The sequence below is a fragment of the Typopeltis vanoorti genome, chromosome 1, assembly GCF_054136105.1.
Source record: "Typopeltis vanoorti isolate ZY-2024b chromosome 1, IOZ_Tvanoo_1.0, whole genome shotgun sequence".
Lineage (NCBI taxonomy): Eukaryota > Metazoa > Arthropoda > Arachnida > Uropygi > Thelyphonidae > Typopeltis > Typopeltis vanoorti.
The window spans coordinates 59,319,252-59,341,734 of record NC_143549.1 but is presented as its reverse complement, the minus strand read 5'-3'; the positions used below and the strand labels follow the sequence as shown (position 1 = coordinate 59,341,734).

Here is a 22,483-nt window from a genome sequence, read left to right as displayed (position 1 = left end):
GTCTAGGTTTCTTGGGGATGAGGAAGCGGTGGAGAGGATTCAGAGGCTAGTGACCAAATAGTGAGTGGCCTGTGGAATGTTCCCTACGAGGATAGATTGAAGGTGTGTGGATTAGAAGTTGGTTGATAGGAGAAAAAAAAAAGGGGGGGGGGGGGTATGATAGAAACATCACAAGGGGGGGGCATCTCTGGAAGTTGAATAAAGGTATGGTCAGTAGGGGTGTGAGGACTAGATTTTTTGCTTGGACAATGGTGAATGAGTGAAATGGGTTGCCAGAATTCAGTTGTGAGTGCTTTTTCTGTTAATGGGTTCAAGGAGTGGTATGACAGATCGGGTTTTCCACGATGAGTCTCAAACTTCATGGAGGTACCCATATAATAATAATAATATATGCACAAACCAAAACAATATCATGCAAAGAAGAGTATTACAATGAAACAGAAATCTAAAAAAGATGTAGAAATAAAATTATACATATAATCAAAGAGAAAAGGGAGGGAAGATGAAGATCAATAAAGAATATAATTTAATTTCCAAATACTAAACTGGCAGTCCATTGTTGTTTGTTCAACACAGAAGGAAGTAATGAATGCATATTGTGTCAGAAGACAAAGTTACTTCTCCACTTTTCTGTTGGGCTATGTGGCACATCCTACTCCAGGTTATCCTGGCTCCATGCTTAAGTTACTGAAATGAATTTCTTTTAGAACTTGTAGCTAAGGAGTTTTACATTGAATTTTTCAATGGTTCAATAATACTGTGGCTTACATACACCATACATACTGGCACCATCTTTGGATAATTAGCTAAGATTAGTTAAAAGCATTTAATTAGTTAAATGCTTTTCTGTATTCCAATGCTTGCAGTAATGAATGAACTGAGAATGGACTGCATGACTCAATTCAAAATATCAAATTAATTTTTAAGTATTGCTAATATTTTGTTTCCAGTATACTTAATGAAGTTGAGTGCACATAATTTAACCAAGCTGTCAGCATTTGGTGAAGTAGAAACATCAGAAGTAACATGGAATTTTATTATGCTTTATTTCACTGTATAACACTTAGCAGAACATAATTTTGATATAAACATAAGGTATAAAGCAGAAATTAATTAACAGATAATTTTTCTATTATTGCAGCCTCATACTCATTAATGATAACCAGTATAAATTACATAACTTAAATGAAATCCTCTTGCTTATGATAGATACACCTTTTAAGAAATGCTATAGAAAATCCAAGAGAAAAACTCAAGAAGTTAACAATTCAAATGGTATATCTATCTTCAATGAATGAATCAATTTCATTTATGTTGGCTTAAATTGATTTGAACTATACCTAAGTAACCAAGGATATGAAGTGAATGTAAATATGACTGCTAGAGAGAGAGCACACTCTCACTGATCAAAAAAGGATCACCGTTGATCAAAATATGCAGGTTTTTTACCTGCATTTTTTGATCAACATCCAGTCACCTGTATATAAAATAAGTCACCCATTAATTGAAAAGTTATAAATGTTGCTCAAGTGCTTAGATGACACTCGTATCTTGGTCTTTTCAATGATAAAGCAGAATTTTCTTGACAAGTCATGTACAGCAGATGACTATTTAAATTCTTAACCAATATCAGAGTACATTATTATGACATGACTTTTCCACAGAATCAAAAGGATGCATTGTTGGAGACTACTCCACGAACGTGGTCTGAAAAGTTGTCCGATAAGAATGAAAAAAACAAATTTATAATTTCAAAATTATTTTTATTTTTCAACATAATCTCCTTTAAGACTAATACATTTATTCCAGCGATGCTCCAGCGCCATTATCCCGTCCCTGTAGTGGTTCTCAGTAAGATCTGCAAAATACCCTTCTTGATATGAAGAAAAACACAGACCAGCAAAGAAGAGTTTTAGTTTTGGTAAGAGACAGAAGTCAGAGGGAGCCAAATCTGTGGAATAGGGTGGATATTCCAACAATTCCTAGTGCAGATCTCTTAATTTTCCCATTGCCAAAACACTTTTGTGGGCAGGTACATTGGTCTGATGAAAGGCGATTTTTTTTTCTTCTGCAAACAGGTGTTTTCTCACGAATTTTTTTGTCTAGTCTGGTTAAAAGATCGAAATAACATTCCCCGGTTATTGTTTTACCCTTTTCAAGAAAATAAACAAAATGCCTTCAGCATCCCAAAACACAGATGCTATGACCTTTCCTGCTGATGGAACAGACTTTGTCTTCTTTGGCACTGAACAACTGGCTTCTGTCTATTGTTTTGACTGCTGCTGTTTGGATTCTGGTTTGTAATGGTGAATCCAAATCTCATCCATAGTAATAAATCAACACAAAAAATCAGTTTTAATCTTGTTAAAATGCTCTAAGCACTGTTCAGAGATTTTCATGCAAATGCATTTTTGATTTGCTCTGAGCAAGCGTGGCACCCATCTTGCACAAAGTTCCTTCATTTTCAATTCTTCATGCAAAATATATCTTACACGTTCTTTTGAAATGCCTATAGTCTCAGCAATTTCACACACTTTGACTCACCCATCATCCAATACCATATCGTGCACTTGATCAATGATTTCTGGTATTGTTACACTTTTTGGACATCCTTTATGTGGATCGTCTGCAAGGCTGGTACGGCCACATTTAAAATTGGCAGCCCATTTCTTAATTGTCAAAAATGAAGGAGAAGAGTGCCCATAAACTTTTATGAACTTCAAATGAATTTCTTTTGGCATTAAACCTTCTTTTACAAAGAATTTTATAACCACACAATACTCAATTTCAAGAGATACAGACAACACTTTTGTTCAGACAGCTGTATAAAACAAACTACTTGATAGAATGACTTGCAATTTCACATGGATGTTTATGACAGATGTACCAACTTAGAAAAAAAAAAAAAAATAGTGTTGCCATCTATGGTTGAGAACTTTTCAGATCACCCTCATACAGTACACAACTTTTCAGATCACCCTTGTACAGTACACTATCTTTGCCATTTGCACATCTATCGTTGCATAACATCATTTTTGTCTGTGAATTGCATATATTCTCTGACCAATCTACTTGTTTTGCAAAATGAAACACCAGAGTTTCTGGGGGGGGGGGGGGGATAAAAACCACAACTATCTCCATCTGAGATAGGCTAACTCACATCTACTTGAAAAACACCGATATATATAAAAACTATCATGATAATAACAACTGAACTTGGGTCTTTTTTTACTGAAGGGTACATATCCCATTCTTTCAACTTGCATCACTATGCAGTACCTCTGTGGTGCAGTGAAGAAAAAACAATGTTTAAGTTCTATTTTTTCAGGTGTTTCAATAGTTTGGATTGATGCAAGACATATTAAAAGATCAATTGGTTGCTTCTGGCAGAAAACAAATGAAAGTTTATGGCTGAAAATCTGAATGATTTAAATTGTAATTATGTAAAATTCACAGATAGCAGTAAAACAGAGTTATTAAATCAAACTGCTGCTTTGATCCATTAGTCTATACCAGTTCCCAATGTTAACCATCTTGAAGTCTGACAAGTTAGCAAAAAATATTTTCATAGTCGTCACAAAGTTGTCAAAGAGGAAATTCAGAGCTCCATTAGTTAAAATGTTTCATGCACTTTGTGTCTCCATCTAAACTTATATAAATTGCTGATACCAATATTACTATGTGAAATTTGCTTAATAAGATATAAGCAATAAACAACTTCCTCCTTAATTAGATGTAATATTTTCAGTTCAGTCAGAAAAAAGGAGATTTTGTCAAACAACATTTTTCATGTCTTTATTATTTAATTATTTTTTTATTTATTTATTATTTTGTTTTTGCATAAGTTCTTGACAATGATCAGTGTCATGTTCCAAATTTGTGACTGAAGATTTTTATTTGCTGGAACCTGAAGACTAGCAGTTTCCAGCAAATAGAAATGACTAGAGATTAATGTTTCTCTAGTAACATTTCTCTTATCATTTGACAGCCAAGATAACCATTTTAAGTTTTATCTAAATCACAGCAATTAATAAGGATGCTATATCTATACAGTATAAGGGACATACAAATAAAGAATCTTTTGTAAGAAAAAAGTATTTCCCAACCAATAGTTAGCATTAAAAAAAAAAAAAAATCTGATTAACACATGAAAGGCTACAAGAACTACAGCACATTAGTGTCGTGTGTGTGTGTGGGGGGGGGGCAAGAGGAATAGAAGAAAGAAGGAATCTGTTCACATTTTGTTTGAACAGCAGAGGGCTGTAATCTTTAGAGAAGGCAGAGTGGGGGGAGTCTGTTCCAAAGGACAGAAGTAGATGGGGTGAAGGAGGAAGTGAAGTTGGTTCAATGAGTTTCAAGATGGACTGTAAATGAGTGTTGGTTAGCAGTGGCTCTTGTTTTAACGATTTTGGAGGAGAGTGGAGGAATAATAGTGGCCAATTCAGCAGAGCACTGTTCATGTAAGTATCTGTAGAAGAGACACAACACAGAAACTGAATGTCCATGAAAGAAGGATTGAAGTGGGTATCTGTGTGTGAAAGAGAGAGAGAGAGAGAGAGACTGCACTCTTCTGGATAGAGTCGAGCAATCTTAGGAAAGATTTTGGTGCTCCACCCCAAATATGGAAGCAATACTCCATGACTGGTGGATTTGGGCTTTGTATAGAGTTAGCAGCTGTGAAGTAGTGTCTTGTGCAAAAAAGAACACCAAGTTTTTTTTTTGGTGGCTGCAGAAGTTATAGTTAAAATTTGGTTGTGCTAGGAAAGACAGGAAGTGCAGGTCAGTCCGAGCAGAGAAACCACTGCATAGCAGTTTGTTAAGTAGGCACCTATACCAAACCCGATCAAACGCATTTGAAATGTCAAGGGTAACCACGTGAGTTTTTCCAAATTTCTCCATGGTTCTGGTCCAGAGGTAGGTGGTGAAAGCAAGATCAGCTGTAGATCACGAGTGGCAGATCCATACTGCTGGTCACTGATTAGTTGGTATGATTACGAGTAAAGAAATCTGATCATGTTTGGATATCTCAGTATTACTTAAGGTAAGAGGGAGGTATACGAGTTCTTTCTTGCAAGAGATCAGACAGGCCTGAGTTTGGGTGCCACTGAAGTTCCCAAGGTTGTGCTTGCTCCACTGGGATATTAGCAAGGATATTTGAGTTTAGGTTAATGGTCATAGTTTGTTAAGTAGGCACCTGTACCAAACCCAATCTAATCTAATCTTGAGGATTCTAATACTTGAGCACTACAAGATTTGTTAGATGAAAAGGAGTGTACTGTTATCAGCAAAGCTATGGAGAAGACTGGAAGTCTGAGAGAGAGCAGGTAATTTATATACAAGAGGAAGAGAGTGAGTGAAAGAACAGAACCCTGGGGTATTCCTGCATTGGTGGGGAAATCTGAGGAGAGTAAACCATCCACCACGACATGTAGTGAGCAACCAGTGAAAAAGTTAGGAATCCAGTTGCAGAGTGAAGAAGGCAGACCACAGCATAGCAGTTTGTTAAGTAGGCACCTGTACCAAACCCGATCAAACGCATTTGAAATGTCAAGGGTAACCACGTGAGTTTTTTCAAATTTCTCCATGGTTCTGGTCCAGAGGTAGGTGGTGAAAGCAAGATCAGCTGTAGATCACGAGTGGCAGATCCATACTGTTGGTCACTGATTAGTTGGTATGATTCTAGGTGGTTCAAGAGTTGGTTGTTGATGACCTTCTCCATAATTTTACACAGAAAAGAAGTGAGATCAATTGGACAGTAGTTCATTGGTCGACTTTTATCACCCTTCTTTGGGATGGGCTGGATGTAGACCTGCTTCCATGTTGTAGGGTAGATGCCAGTTGAATAGGATAGGTGTTATTTCTGTGTTTTAACACAATAGGTGGGAGACACGAAGGGAGCCGTTCTTGGGAACTTTGCCCAGGTCATCAATGCAAGAATTTAAAAGAATGATGCCAGTAAGTTGGCCTTGTCTTTAGGGGAGGTAACTAAGTATCATCCAGTTGTGAGAGTGGTGGAAACCTAGGTTAACAGAAGTTGTGCCTAATGGCCTTGGCAAGGGACCAGACAGAGTGACTGCCATTTGAGCAGAAGGCAAGTTTACAGCATTTGGCCCTTTCATAATCTGACTTTGACTTGGTGATGATTCTTTTGCAATGGTTGCAAGCTGCAGTGTAGGCAGCTATAGTTTTGGTCTTGAGCCATTAATGGTAAGCAGAGGCTTTTCCTTTTACAGCATTGACACATGTTTTTGAGAACCAAAAGCTAGATGATAGCTTAGAATTTGGAGCAGAATAAGGGCCTTCATTTCTGTTATTTGGTTTGAGCAGGTGTTTGTATCAGAAAAACTGAAGCAGTAGTTAGACCAAGGCAAGGAGGAATAGAAGTAGCAGAGGTCCTCCTAGTTGGCATCATAAAGGAATCATAAATCTTCCTACCAGGTATTCTGGTAGGAAGATTGATAATCTGAGGTAGGTCATTGCTGATGGCAAACACCTCGGTATCCCTGCCTGCTTGGTCAGTGAAATTTAACTGGAGAAGGGGAGATAATGTGAGTTGTGAATATTGAAGTTCCCAAGAAGGATGACCTCACTATTGGAATATTTTGAATATTTTGAGCTTTACAGATAGATAGTTGAAGCAGTCAGAGTGGTTGATAGGGAGAGCGATAGCTATACACCACCAAGGGTAATAGTCCTTGGATTTCTCCACCCAATGGATAAACTAAGACCATCTCAACTGTACAATGATGAGAGAAATGTTACTATAAAAATTTGCTAATGCATAAAGACAATCACTTGAATTATTTATAAAAACTCAGAACTCTTCCCCCTTCCCAATTTATTTGGAAGTTAATTATGTAAACATACTTACGTGTACTACCTTCTGCATCTGGTTTGTCAATAGGGTACTGAGGCATGCATTCCAGAAACATCTCAAAGATAGCAGCAGCACTCTCTTTGCCATACTGAGCTAGTACATGTAGAGGATTTTGTCCCCTAAGAGTATTTTAATTTTAAAAATAATAAAATTAATGCATGTATTTTTAATGCACAAAAATATTGTTAAATATTTTGCCTCTTCATAGAAAATGAGATTCCAGATTTTCTATATTTTTTTAATTTATTTACTAATATTGTTACACTATTTTCAAAAAAAATTTTTAGACACTGCTTTCTTGTGATTACAAGAGTTAGTTGTCAGCATGTAACAAAATAGGAAATTATTTAAAATTGTTTTGATAAAGCTTTGTGAATTTATTAATTTTTTTAGATAAACTTCACAGGTTCTTAGTAGAGACAGAATTCCAGGTTTAAAAGGATTCATTTAGCTATGCAATTATTGGTTTATACCTTTTCTACAGATATTTTTAGTGATGCTCTGTTGTACTTGACCTTGCATATCATAATGTAAGGTCTCATTTATCTTATAATGCATTCCTAACTACATCCATCCATCAAGATCTTATCTTTTTGGTATTTTAGCATTTTAGCTTCCAACAGTTCTAGTAATTTCATTTTCAATTACCATTATTAAGCAACCATACCACCTTTTCTAATAGCTTTTTTAATATGGTTCTGCAATTGAAGCTATTTGTTTAGTGGTCTGATTTTATTAAAAATGATTTCTTCAATCTCTCATCACTTAATTTTTTCTAACTCAACATGGCTTCCTACATTAACTAGCTTAAACATCATGTATACTCAGGGTTTAAAAAAATGCACTGATCTGCTCATCCAAGAAGAGCAAGAATTTTCAGGATGGGGGGGGGGGGGAATCAGGAGTTTGTTTATTCACCAGTTTTATTTACATAGCACCAATTTTATTTTGTGTTTTATGCTGAAAATAGCTTTTTATATGTTTACCTTACTTATCACATCTATTGGAGAATGAATGTTAATTATTACAAATGCCTGTTTTGTCAATTATCACTAATTTTGATGTAAAGGAATATGATTAATGAGAGGATAGGATAAGCATGTATCATTTTATTTTTAGGGAATGCCAAGTCATACCACAACGTAACCAATTAATCATGGCAAAGCAACACAACAGATATGCAGTGGACTCCAGTAATTAGCTTATTTCATGCCCAGTGATGGAATGCACACAATTTGACTGTTTAACAGTGGATACCAAAAACTTGAAAAGTTGAGAAAGAAGTATTCATTTTCCCAAAATATTTCTTTATTTTGGTTCTAACCTAAATGTTTTTTGATTGTTTTCTGAGTTGTCACCATATCAAATGACATCATTGGCCCTGTCCCTTTGAAAATGCTTCAGAGATAATCAAAATTTAGAAAAGCTAATGTAGTTAATACACATAGACCTACGACTTTTTTTTTTTGATAGTTTTTATGATAATGAAAGCTTACAATATTTGTTTATAATGACAGAGAAGAAATTGATTTTTCCACAAAAGTGATTCAAAACAATTGTTATAAATGAAATGTAACAAAATGAATAAATAAAATAAATAAATAAAAAATAATACATACGCCCCAAAATTTTAATAAATGATCTTATATCACTCATAAAATACATGAAATTTTCTTCAGACTGAAACACATTTATATAAGTAGTTAATATATTTGTCCTCAACACTGATAGCTATACAGGGTAAACATTAGGCTAGCATTAACAAAAGCTTATAAATTGAGACATGGGATTTATTAGCCATTTATTAAACTGATTAGTGAGATATTTGCCTGACCGGCTAGTTTGGTGTTTTCTTTTTCTCTCTTGTTCTCTTTAATTATGTTACCTATTTCTATTTGTTTATTATATTATCTACAAAAAAGCAAGGTGCTGCTGGCAAAATGTCCATCCAGTCCAAATTTTTTTTTTTATTACACAGGGATCTCTATGGAGTGAAGACTCATGCTACTGACAAAGCACTCATGACTGGCTCTGATAACTCTTTCCACTTTCCATTCTCCAAGCAAAAAAGTCAAGTCTTGCAAATCATTCAATGACCAATAAAACTACAAACCAGACTGATTCTCAGTGTTCACAATAGCACTCCTCAAGAAACCCAGGTGACCAAATCTGTGCACATTAAGTTCAAATCTATCAAAAACTAACACTTCTTTTCCTCTTGTATTCCATTTACCTCTGTACTATGGAACAGCCTTCCTCACACAGTATATTTCAAGGACCTGCAGCCATTCAATAAAAACACCAGTAGTTTCCGTCACTTCTTAAGTTCTTGTCTATGTATGGCATTAATGTTCTACAGTTCCTCACATGTAGTAATAACACACACACACAGTAATCTGCCATTTATCTTACCTTCAATTAACTGACCCCTGTATGTCAACTGACTATATACAGTAGCGAAAATATTAATCCGAACACTCACATTTTAAAGAAAAATTTTAATTTTGCAAAAAAATAAGTATAAAAATTAAATTCCAACATTATCTAATAATTTATATGTGCTCCTCTGTTCCTAATAAGTTGATTAATTCGCTTAGGCATGAACTCCACCAATGTAGAACACATTTTTCTTATTTCTAGATCTCGAAACCATACTTTTATAATGGATTGTATTTTCCTTTATCCACATTAATATGGATTGAATTATCCTTTGCATCACTATTTAGTTTTCCAAGTCTCTTTTCACTATATCCCAAGAATTTTATTTTGGATTAATGTCAGGAGAGTTATAGTATGCCCACAGATTTGAGACCCTTCGATACTTCTGTGCATGTCACAAAAAGGAGAATCCATTCCGATAATAAGGTAATCAATCCGTCTTCTGGGATGAGTTTGTTTATTATTAGAGGTCGGAAAATTTAGCTTTTCTTTTATGAACATTGTAGTTTTTAAACTAGTACAGCAACAGACAAGAAAGCACGTGATTTCGCATGTTGGCGACCAATTCGAACGTCCTTCATTTCTTTCTTCCCTTCAGCATGAATCGACTATTCTTGGCAAAAAGCCAAGCGGAGATCCACAAAGTGTGGGTGTACTATACCTGGCCACTAGAGCAATTACGCTCATCTGAGAAAATGACCTTCTACTGCTTCTCAACAGTCCAATCTTTGTACACTTGCTCATTTTTGATTTTTTAAGGAACTCTTTCACTTTTTTGAAGTGTAGCATGGAGTGAGATCCTATTGGAAGATGAGTTCTTTGTATTTCTGGATCTGTGGAACCACTCTTTTCTCCAATATTTTTATGTATTGGTCACTTTTCATATCACCATCAATAGACACAAATGATCCTGGACTGTCACATGCAAAACAACTCCAGAACATCTTTTTAACTAGTTGTTTAAGAGCTAGTTGCAAGTGGGTGGGAGAAGTCTACTCAGTTGCTGATATGCGAATATAGGGTACTCTCTCCTTGCACAAAGAAATGGCTCTTATCTGAGAAAATGACCTTCTACTGCTTCTCAACAGTCCAATCTTTGTACATTTGCTCACTTGGAGCTTCTTTTTCTGTAGTCTTTGTCAACAGTTGTTTCTTTTTTGGTCAGTGGGCAGTCCTCACTACTTCCAGCAATCTTCAATGGAGTGTCATGCCAGAAACATTAATCTCACTAGCTATCAAGTCTCTAAGTCTACGGTAGACAATCTTGGATTCATTTTGCTTTTCTTAACTAGTAAGTGTAGTTTTCCTTTTTTGCCTACATTTTCCTTTTCTGTCAGGAGAAAAGGTACACTTGTCTCCCTAAACCTCTTTCACACACACACACACACACACACACACACACACACACACACACACACACACACACACACATTGGCAATTTCTCTTTGAATCATTTCAGCAAACCATTCATATTTTTGAATGGTTTGTTGAAGATGTATCTATTTTATAGCTTTGCAAAATGAATAAAACTCTGCAAATGTTAACTTGTTTACACTATTAAAACTCACAACACTATTAATAAATGTAGACAGTTAAAACAAGCAACACAATGAAAATAGTGAACTAAAACCAAAACCAGAACTGAAACAAAAACCAAAAACTTGACAAAAATTCTGTTTGTTTGGATTAATTTGTTCACTAATGTGTGTGTGTAGTTGGATCATCTCTGCTAAATTTTTTTTTGCTGAAATGTCTTATTTGCTCAGTAGTTTCACCAATGAGAAATGCAGTTGATGTTTTTTGTTTCCTTACCTATGCCTATTTTCACAGTTTCTGCCTTTTAAATTTTAAATGCTGATTTTCAGAATGAATTTGCTATAGCAATTATTATTATTATACCCTCCATAGAGATGACAGACTTATAGTGAGAGGTTCATTCAACTGACAACATATTTATCATATAGAATCTTAAAATCCTTAATGCTCCTTGCATTAACAACATCCAAGTAGAACATTCACTGACAATAATTCTCCATGTACAAACAAGTTAAACAGCAGGGACCCAAAAACAGAACCCTGGGGCTCATCACTGGTTATCCTTCTTGTTTGAGACACCGCTCCATTCATACACAACCTGTTGGTATCATTCAGAGAGCCAATCTCTGATCCACCTAACCAATATACTATCTATTCCCATCCTCTGCAGCTTGTATACCAACTTATTATGGTAATTTATCAAATGCTTTTGCAAAGTCTAAGAATATCGCTGTATATGATTCTTCCTTATCTAACACACTCGTCACCTTATCATAAAATGCAAGTAAATTACTAAAACAGGACCTACCTCTTCTAAGGTGACACCAACGTTGAAGTAATGTAGAAGTCATCTTTTCATATAAGAATTGCCAAAAGGTGTCACACCTTATTATTAACTAAATTTAACACACATGAACCACAGTAGTAGGTTTTTTATTACGTAAATATTTCGTCCTAGGTATCTTAGGACATCATCAGTACAGTGACAAAAGAAAGGGCACGTACGTACAAAGGAATCCAAATTGTGCGAAGTGGCATGTTGCAGCCTGAACTTAAATTAAATTGAATATTAAATTACTTAAATTAAATAAAAATTAATTACAGTTGAGTTATTATTTTACACAATTTTGTATGACAATTTCCCATACTTTAGGGATGGTAAGAATATCATTGTGGTTTAGATTTGGTATGTGGAGTATGGCTTCAGCACTTTCTTTATATAAACATTTATATTTATATGAAGCTCTGTGTAGAAGTTTGTCTTTTTCCAATGGATCTTGTGGTTTGGGTTTTCAACTCCATGTTGAGCGAGGCCTGATTTATGTGGTTTGATAAGGTGATATGGTCTTGATGTTCGATTAACTGATTTAAAAACTCGTTTAAAAACTGATCTACCTGTCTGTCCAAAATAAGAGAGTTTACAGGAGCACGGAACCTCATATACACCAAGTAGAAGCATAGGTGAAAGTTTGTCTTTAGGCGAGGGTAACAAGTTTTGGATCTGGTTGATGGGTTTGTAGGTCATGGCAAGATTGTATTTCTTCATAATTTTCGAGAGCCGTTCAGAGATGCCTTTGATATAAGGTATGGTTTGATATAAACCTACTACTGTGGTTCACGTGTGTTAAATTTAGTCATGAATTCTCCACAGGTTTCTCTATATAATCACACCTTATTATTAAATTACTCTGGATTAGAGAATACTTGATTTAATCCTTTTGATGACTTCTGCATTACTTCAACCTTAGTATCACCTCTGGGTCTGGCTCCCACTGAAGAGACCTCAATAAAGGTCAAAACTGGTCTGGGTAATGACCCTTACCATAATGCATAGCATCATGCATGTCTGCAAGGAGATGTGCTTTGCATTGTGAGATACTAAGGCAAGTGATGTGAAGTCTTAACTTCTTTATATGAGTTGCCCCAGTCCTTAAAATACTTCAGGTGCAAACTTGTTTGCTTATACTTGGATAAAGGATTAAACCAAGTATATAATTTTTTAGTATCTTTAATCCAAGTAGAACTTATATAGTGAAATCACAAAAAATTGTTGGTGGCTTTAAAGCAGCTAAGGATTATGTGGCTATTATTTTGCAGCAATGCTTCAGGAGATTATATATTAAAACCATTACTCATTAATTGATCCCTAAGACCGCAGGCAATGAAAAGTGTAGATTTTAACATGTTACCAGTGCACGGGAAGGCAAATTAAAAAAAAAAAAAAAGGTTGGGTTACAAAAGAAATTTTTAATGAATGGTTCTATCAATGTTTTGTTCCAGAAGTTAAATGCTATTTGATGTGGGGGGAAAAATATCTGGACTTTAAAGTTTTATTGATTATAGACAATGTGCCTGTCCATCCTGTTTTAGAACACTCAAATGTGGAATTTTGTTTTCTGTCACATAATACAACATCCTTAAAAACAACCACTAGACCAGGGTGTGATTGCTACCTTCAAAACTTACTACATAAGAAGAACATTCCAATACATTTTGGATAAACTAGATAAGGATAATTTATTGACAGTTACTGATATAAGGAAGAAATTTTATTTCTGTTTTGGATTGCATCAAACTTGCTAAGTTGGCTGTTATCAGAATTGAAACAATCAACTTTAAATGCATGCTGGAAAGCTACTTGGCCAGATGTGTGAAAAAAGAAAAACCCTGTACCTTGGCATACAACTGAATATTCCAATATCATCAGATTAACACATGCAGTTGGCAGAGAAGGATTCGATGATTTTTTGTCTGCAGATATTGAAGAATTGATGGCTGACAAGGCTGTTAGTGATGAAATAATAGAAGCTGTCCTTGAGAATCTCAATGAAAAAGAAAAAAGTGATGATAACAAAGAGTTCTACTCACTGTAAGATTAATTAAAGAAGGACTTCAAATGGCTATTAAAATTGCGAAGTCATTTTCTTACACATGATCCAAATACTGAACGATCTGAACAGTTTAAAAATGAACTGAAGTCAGTCATGTATGGTGCACAATATGAAGAATTATACAAAAGATCTAGTGAAAACAAGATTTCAATGATTAATTACAAAATTTGGAGCAAAAAAAAAAAAAATTAACCTTCCGAATTATTGGAAATGAGTGCTAATTTAGTTCCTTTTACTGAAGAAAATGTTTAGCCATTGCAGTATAGACAAGATGGCCAACATGTTTCAAGTGATGAAAGTGATTTAATTCCAGTCTCACACAAAAGAATGTGGCTACTGTCAGAAAGTGATGGCAAATAAAATTTAACTAATAACAATATGCATGCATGTATTTGGACCTTTTCGAATTTCTGTTTTATTAGTGATACACTATTTTTTTTAAGAGATGCATATACATATGTTTTGTTTGAAAATAGCTTGAACACATCTGGAACCATTCTTCTATTTTTTCATATGCACCATATTCTTTTTTACACAGTTTTCATTTATACAATTTTTTCTGGAACCAATCTACCATGTAAATTGAGAATTGGGTGTATTTTGTTTAAAACTTCCTTTAGATTTCTAGCTGCTGAAAAATCAATTATAGAATAGACCTGCACTTATTTGCAACAATATTGCAACAAACAACTGTAAAAAAAAGTGCCTTATCCATTAAAGACCTTCTGCATACCACATTTTCGGAAATGCTGGTCTACATGAATGAAAAATTTGATTGTATTTTCTTCAGAAGGAGCAAGCACCATGGTTGAATGTAAATCAGGAGTAGGCACCAGAATGATCCCAGGATTTTCCCAATATAATGATTTGGGTATTTGAGTTACTGATTACTTGCTCTAGATGATTTGATAAAGCAAATCAATTAATTCAAAATCTTTGTTCATAAAATGTGTTATTTCTCACCAGTCAGACAAAAAAGCTGAAAGTACATTTCAGTATTTCTAAAGACTTTGGAAATGAAATTGTAAAAATTGGCAGAGTTTCAAGAAGAACATAGGTTGCATGTAGCTCCTCAGCAATCCAAATTGTCAGATGAGCTTATCTTGTATTGTATATTTTTCAAAAAAAAAAAAAAAACTGACATGGCAACAAATGTATCTTATGGTACTTGGCACAGATGACTAACATATCGGAAAAAACTGCTCTTTTAATGAATGCTCTCCAGTCAAAAATACATCATCTTGCTAAAACAGATCAACTGGTCTTAAGAACGATCTCTACTTTTCAGCAATTAAAAGAAAACTTGGTATGTTATGAAATCCAAGTTAATGATATATTAAAAACCAACTCCTACAAGAATACTGACTTTCAAGACGGATTTTATGGAAATCTACCTTGAGAAAAGTTAATTGAGGCTGATGGATTTGCAAGAAATGAATTTTAAAAAAATCAGACTAATTTAATGTTTACTAATAAGGCATATGTACTAACTGGTATATTGACTGTAAGAGTTACTAGGAAGCAGAGTAAAGATAGCAGAGGAGGGGTGTGATGCTAATGGTATCAAATGATTTCAGTCCAGTTAGGGTACTCAGCAAGTTTGAAGTTATTTGGTGAGAGGTGGAGTGGTTCATCTGCTAGTAACGATGAAATGCATAACCAAATAAATCTAATGAGTATTTAACAATTAATTATCATGTGATTTTAATTATCCAACCATTGACTGAGAAGTGGAATTTCATGAGAATGAAGCAGAATTTTATGTGACAACTCTCTTAAGCAGTATGTAATTAGTAGTAACTCAAGGTCAAAGAAAATCAGATCGTTTGATGGTAGGGGCGCATGGGGGGAGAGAAGGAAGTGAAGGTTGAGGTCAGTAAAAGACGCGACTGTTCTGCCTCAGAGTGATCACACTGTATTGACTTGGGAAATGTCTAACTTTATGGATTATACTATATACTTAAAAAATGCAATATTGGAATGTGTCTTTAAAGTTCAAGGAATAAACAGGATAGAAGTCAAATAAATGTGTAATCTTATTAAATGAGAAATTTTTAAAGAAAAACATGACGGGTCTTAAGATGAGTTGATCCACTTTAGCAATGTTGTATTTTCGAATGGAAGGCATTCGATAAAAGAGCAATTTCTTTTAATATATCAATCATCAGTGCTAAGTATCATAAGAGAGATTTGTCGCCATTCCAAAATATTTTTGCTTTTTTTTGTTTTTGAAAACCATATCCTTCCATCTAGCAAATGATACCATGGGGTAAAACCTAGTATACTCCTCAGTTGGTCATAATTTCCTGCTTTGTAGTTCAGCATGATCAAAGTTAACTGGAGGCAGAACAGTCATGCCATTTACTGAAATTCTATCATTATGTTGAAAGTAAAAGAAAGAACAAACATGAAAGAATAGCTCTCATCAAAGCAGACAGTATGTAGGTGGCAGATGCAGAAGATATTGTTATTATTATTAAGAGACTAAGGGAGTCAGGGACTCATCGAAGAAGGCCACATACTACACGAACCAGCTATCATACTTACTTTTGAATTCATTCACACTGTTTGCACTCATAACATCCAATGACAATTCATTTCAATCATGCGCCACCCTAGGAGAGAAAAATCTAGCCCTCACCCCTTCTCAGCAGCATTCATTCATTCTCAGCTTCCAAGGATGACCTCTTGTTCTTTCCCCCACCCTCCATAAACTGAAAAATTCCATCAATTGAAATCCTGTATGACCCTTTCAGAAGTTTGTAAGTCTCAATCATATCATCCCTTTTTCTCCTATTTGCTAGTGTCTGAAGCCTATGAATTCTCAATCTGTCTTCATAATCAGCATTCCACAATCCTGATATAATTCTTAATGCTCTCTCTCTCTCTCTCTCTCTCTCCAATATATCAGAATCAAAACAGAAACCAGACCTGGGCACAATAGTCCAAGTCAGGTATTATCAAAGCCTTGTAAAGAGGCAAAATGGAATCCTTATCTTCACATGTGAATGTTTGTTTCAGCATTGCAAATATCTTTTGAGTTGTATTTGCAATCTTTGCTACATGGCCCTAAACTTCAACTTCATATCTACTAACACTCCAATATCTCTCTAGAATAATCAGTTTCTTTTAGCATAATCCCGCCAATATAATATGATATCTAATCACGCCGAAGTGCACAACTTTACATTTACTGACACTGAACTGACATCCATTTTCCCATGCCCACAATTCCAGCCTATTCCAATCATTCTGCAAGTAATGCATATCAGCAGCATCCCTGATTACCATACCTATCTTTGCATCATCAGCAAATAGTTGTATGTCGCTTGTCAAATCATTCCCAATATCATTAATGTACAGTATTTAACTTAAGGGATATTACATCCCATGTTGTTTCATAGCCGAATAAGAAACTCAAAGAGTTTCGTGCCGATTATAGAAACTATATAAAGTTCAGCAAGTCCAAGCATAAGCAAATACCTAGATAGTCCATATGGTAGTGCAACATGGGGCAACTCATAGTAATGGTGGAGCAAGCTCCGATCACTGTTCTTGGTATTTACTCATAATGCGAAACCCAGCTCCTAGGAGCTGTATTACTGTTCTACATTATGAGAGAAGATCACAACCCAGACCGGTTTCAACCTTTATTGAGGTCTCATCAGCGAGTAGGTAGACCTAGTAAATACCAAGTTGTAGCAAACAGAACTTACATACCCTACTATAAGAATTGCCAAGAAAGTGTCCTAATAAACTGTTAATTATATGAAGAGCAAAAGGCTTCAATTCGGCGACATGAAATTATTTAAGTTAAGGGGCATTACATCCCATATTATTTCATAGCCGAATAAGAAACTCAAAGAGTTTCATGTCAAATATAGAAACTATATAGTTTGGCGAGTCCAAGCGTAAGCAAATACCTGGATAGTCCATATGGTAATGTAACATGGGGCAACTCATAGTAAGGGTGGAGCAAGCTCCGATCACTGTTCTTGGTATTTACTCATAATGTGAAACCCAGCTTGGTTTCAACCTTTATTGGACTATCCAGGTATTTGCTTACGCTTGGACTTGCCGAACTTTATATAGTTTCTATATCTCGCATGAAACTCTTTCAGTTTCTTATTCGGCTATGAAACAATATGGGATGTAATATTCCTTAACTTAAATAATTTCACGTCGCCAAATTGAAGCCTTTGGCTCTTCATATAATTAGTAATTTATTAGGACACCTTCTTGGCAATTCTTATAGTAGGGTATGCAAGTTCTGTTCGCTACAACTTGGTATTAACTAGGTCTATCTACTCACTGATGAGATCTCAATAAAGGTTGAAACCAGTCAGGGTAGTGACTTTCTCTCATAATGTAGAACAGTAATACAGCTCCTAGGAGCTGGGTTTCACATTATGAGTAAATACCAAGAACAGTGATCGGAGCTTGCTCCACCCTTACTATGAGTTTGCCCCATGTTGCACTACTATATGGACTATCCAGGTATTTGCTTATGCTTGGGCTTGCCGAACTTTATATATAGTTTTCTATTTATAAATTTCTTTATATATTTCTATATTCGGCATGAAACTCTTTGAGTTTCTTATTTGGCTATGAAACAATATGGGATGTAATATCCCTTAACTTAAATAATTTCACGTCACCGAATTGAAGCCTTTGGCTCTTCATATAATTAGTAATTAACTTACATATTGAATAACAGTGGACCAAGCACCGATCCTTGTGTTACACCACTGGTTACCTTAAATCTTGCACACACCCCCCCAATAACAACACACACATACTTTTTTGATATCTCTCAGTAAGCCATCCTGTTATCCATGCTAATGTTTTATAACCCTATCTGTCAAGAGCCTTAACAAAATCCAGAAGTATCATGGTGAATCCATTCCCCTTGTCTAGTTGAATGGTAACATTGTTATAGAATGTGAGCAAGTTGCTAAAACATGACCTTCCCTTAGTAAACCCACGTTGCTCATTGCAAAGTAGAGATTCACTGTCAATCCATTTCTGAATGCAACCAATTTTTCCAAAATCTTCACCACCACTCCTGAGATACTAATTGGGTGATAGTTGGATACATCAGTCTTTGCACCACCCTTGTGCAATGGAATTACCATACATTCTTTCCATTCCTGCAGAATCTTCCCTGTTCTGAGACTCATATTAAACAGCCTGGTCAAAGGAATAGCCAGTTCAGCTGAACACTCTTTTAGCACATGTGCTGATGTGTTCGGTTTTATGGATTATTCTGCTATTATCCTCACTCATCCTATTGCTGAATTCTTATTCAGATTGTGCAACAGCTCTAATACTTCATCCTCATACACCTGAGTTTCTTAATTCAGTGAGCTCAATATCACGTACACCAAGTTGAGATTTTTAACAAAATGGGCACTCATTAGTTGAACATCCTCTTCTGCATCTGTAACCCTCACACCATCTGCATTCAAAAGAGTTATTCTTTCATTAGCATGTTTTATTATAGAGTCACCATACCAAATAATATCTTTCTTTTTACAAACAAAAAACGTCACTTACCTGATTTCCATTACCTGTTTCCGTGCTTTAATGTTTCTTATTAATTTTCTTTCTTCTTTATGCTCATTTAAATGCCTCTCGACATTTTGTAATTCCCTCATTATCTCTCTGACAATCTGTTTTAATTTTGCTATTTTGGAAGTTAATTCATTTTCATTAACCTCCTCTACATCTCCTATAACCTCATTAGAGGGGCTAGCCTTCTTGTTCTCACCTGCAGTGCTCTTCTTAGCAATATGTCTCTTGTGCGTTTTTAGCGCCGTTTTAAATTTATACTTATTATTGAAATATCAATATCTGAATAAAAGCATGTTATTAAACTAAATACTAAAAACACCAAAAGCTAGACTAATATACTATTAAAACACTAATTTTCTAAGAGGAAAACACAATAAAACAGATAAAAATCACCAATTTTATGTGAACATTAAATTCACCGACCAACCACTAAGTATCTTCGAACCAAATTCCTTCAATATTGTTCAGTTAATAAGTGCCCATTTTCTAAAACTATTAACCTGGTGTATGCAACTTAGAGCTCAATGTACTTCTACAGCAGAAGAAGAAACTCAGGTGTATGAGGAGGAGATACAACTGTTGCATAAAAATGAATATGAATTTGGCAATAGTAACTGATGGAATATCAGCAGGGATACTTAACAATGTTTGGCTCTGGTTGTTCATTTGTTCTTCCTGTATAATTTGGAAAATTTCAGAGGAGAAGAAACAATGTTTGATTATCCCATTGTGCAAGGGTAGTGCAAAGATATCAGTATCTCTAGAGTGGTGGCAAAAGGTTTTGGAAAAGTTGGTAAGATATTGCATACAGAAATGGTTGACAGAGAATCTATAATTTGCAATGAACATGGGTTTGCTTTTGACAGGATTAAGCATGGAAGGATTCTGCATAAGTTGGAGGATATGGAATTGGATTACTAATTACTAGTTTGGATAAGAAGATAGTTGAGTAATATGTCAAAGTGACATCATATTGTGCATGGGGATGTTAGTCTATAAGATTTCAGGTGACAGTAGTGTATTTTAGGGAATTAGTCCTCCCACTGTCATTCATACTTTACATTAAAGATATTAGGAGGCATTTAATGCTTCGAAATTGTGGATATGTGATCATGGCTACAGTTCATTGTTAAGTAAACAAAGTTATACACTTTGGTGTAATGAGATATCTTATGGTATAGTGTATTGGCTGGATATACCAGAAGAAACTGAACAAGATAGGGATCCTAGAGTTTTGGCAGACAGAAAGTTTAAGTTTTTGGGCTATATGACAAAAGTTAAAAATACAAATCAGAAAATAACTGCGATGCTAAATCAAACATTAACAAGTAAGAATAAAGAAGTTTTACCACTTTAGAAGGCTTTGATATGACCTAATTTGAACAATTTATGTGAAGATCTGGTCTCCTGATTTCAGAGGTGATGCAGATACAGCGGAAAGGATGCAAAGGAGAGTGTTAGGACTGTGGAATGTACAAGGTCCAACACAAAAAAAACTAGACTAACTCTATAGCTTGGGAATGAAGTGTGGGGGAGGAGAAACAAAGAGATGGTTATAGAGAATGTTCTACCCTGTCACCGTGAGACTAGGCTCAACTCCATTGCTTTACTATGAACGAGTGTTCAAATATAGACGTTTTCTTACCCTCAGTCAGAAAATGTTGGAGTGCAAGAGTGAACAGCAAGTTAACATCAAGTTTCTTGTCAAACTGAAGAAATCCGCGACGGAAACTTTTCAATTATTGATTGAGGCTTACAGTAAAGAGTGCATGTCTTGAGCACATGTTTTTGGAAGGCAGAGAAGGCGCCCAGGCCACCCATGCACAGCAGTTCCCGATGACAACATTAAAAAAGTGCAAGATGTAATTCGAAAAGAAAGAAGGTTGGGTGTTCGAGCTGTAGCTCAGAAAGTTAATTTGGACAGGGAAAGCATTCAACACATTTTAATGGAAGAATTGAACATGAAAAAGGTTTGTGCAAAAATGTTCTTTGCAATGTTCTTTTTTGTTCTAACAACATTTTTTTTTTTTTTTTTAAACTGCAGTAAGCTCTACAGAGTGAGTTTCCCCTTATGAATACTACTTGTTCAGAAAAGGGATAAAAATTAAATATGACATTTATCTACTAACTGTTCCAGGTAAGATTAATGCAAACATAATTGAAAAGAAGCTGAGGAAAACTATAGAAAAGAAACTTGAAGCAAGTTGGGTTCAGGCCAAAAAGAGGTTGTTCAAAATTAGATCTTCACTTTATAAGTAGTTGAGAAATCATGAAAATATGACAAAGTGTCCAGAGAAACGCTTTTCAAAATACTATAATTATATGGGTTAAAGGGAACATTATACAGAGCAATATACAAATAAGTAGCTAGAAATTAAGGAAATATCAGAAGATGATTTGATGTAAAATTAGAGGTAAGGGAAGGATGAATATTATCTCCACTCTTATTCATCTATATGGATTGCATTATGAAAGAAAATAGCATTAAACCTGATATTAGAATTGGAGATGTCAAACTTACTTCTTTGCTATATGTACAGATGTTATACTCCTAAACACAGTGTTCTGACCTTTTTGTGTATGATCCAGAAACCAAGCGACAATCAATACAGTGAAAGTCAGCAACATCGCCAAGACCAAAAAAGCACGCATGAGTCGTTTGAAGTTCAAGGCAATGTTGATTGTTTTCTTCGATATTCAGGGTATTGTAATGGCAGAGAGGGTTCCCCAGCGGCCAGACAGTAAATCAGCAGTATTACCTTGAAGTCTTGATGAAATTGTGCAAATGCGTGAGAAGGAAATGACCATAATTGTGGAGAAACGGTTGGATTTTGCACCAAGACAATGCGCCAATCCACAATGCTTTGTCTGTAGCAGTTTTTAGCTAATCACAACATCACTGTGCTTGAGCACCCACCCACCCTACTCATCAGACCTGGCTTACTGTAACTTCTACCTCTTCCCAAAGATTAAGCTCGTGCTCAATGAAACCCATTTTTTGTGGGTAAAGAAGTGAAAGCAAAAAAATGATAGATATCCTCAATAGCCTTTCAGAAAATGATCTGCAGAATTGCTTTTGAACACTGGCAGCATCAGAAAGGAACTATTTTGAAGGAAATCGTAGTTGATTTTTTTAATTTGTTAAATAAAAAGAGATACAGGCACA

At 35.2% G+C, this 22,483-nt stretch overlaps 1 protein-coding gene across 1 annotated transcript in view; it reads right to left on the bottom strand.

Moving 5' to 3' along the window:
- Positions 1-22,483, bottom strand: part of LOC150110021 (ankyrin repeat and FYVE domain-containing protein 1) — a 532,825-nt gene that overhangs the window by 104,505 nt on the left and 405,837 nt on the right. Inside the window, 1 exon segment of the mRNA XM_090395273.1 lies at positions 6,872-6,996. Within this exon segment, the coding sequence (XP_090251399.1) occupies positions 6,872-6,996 (125 nt within the window).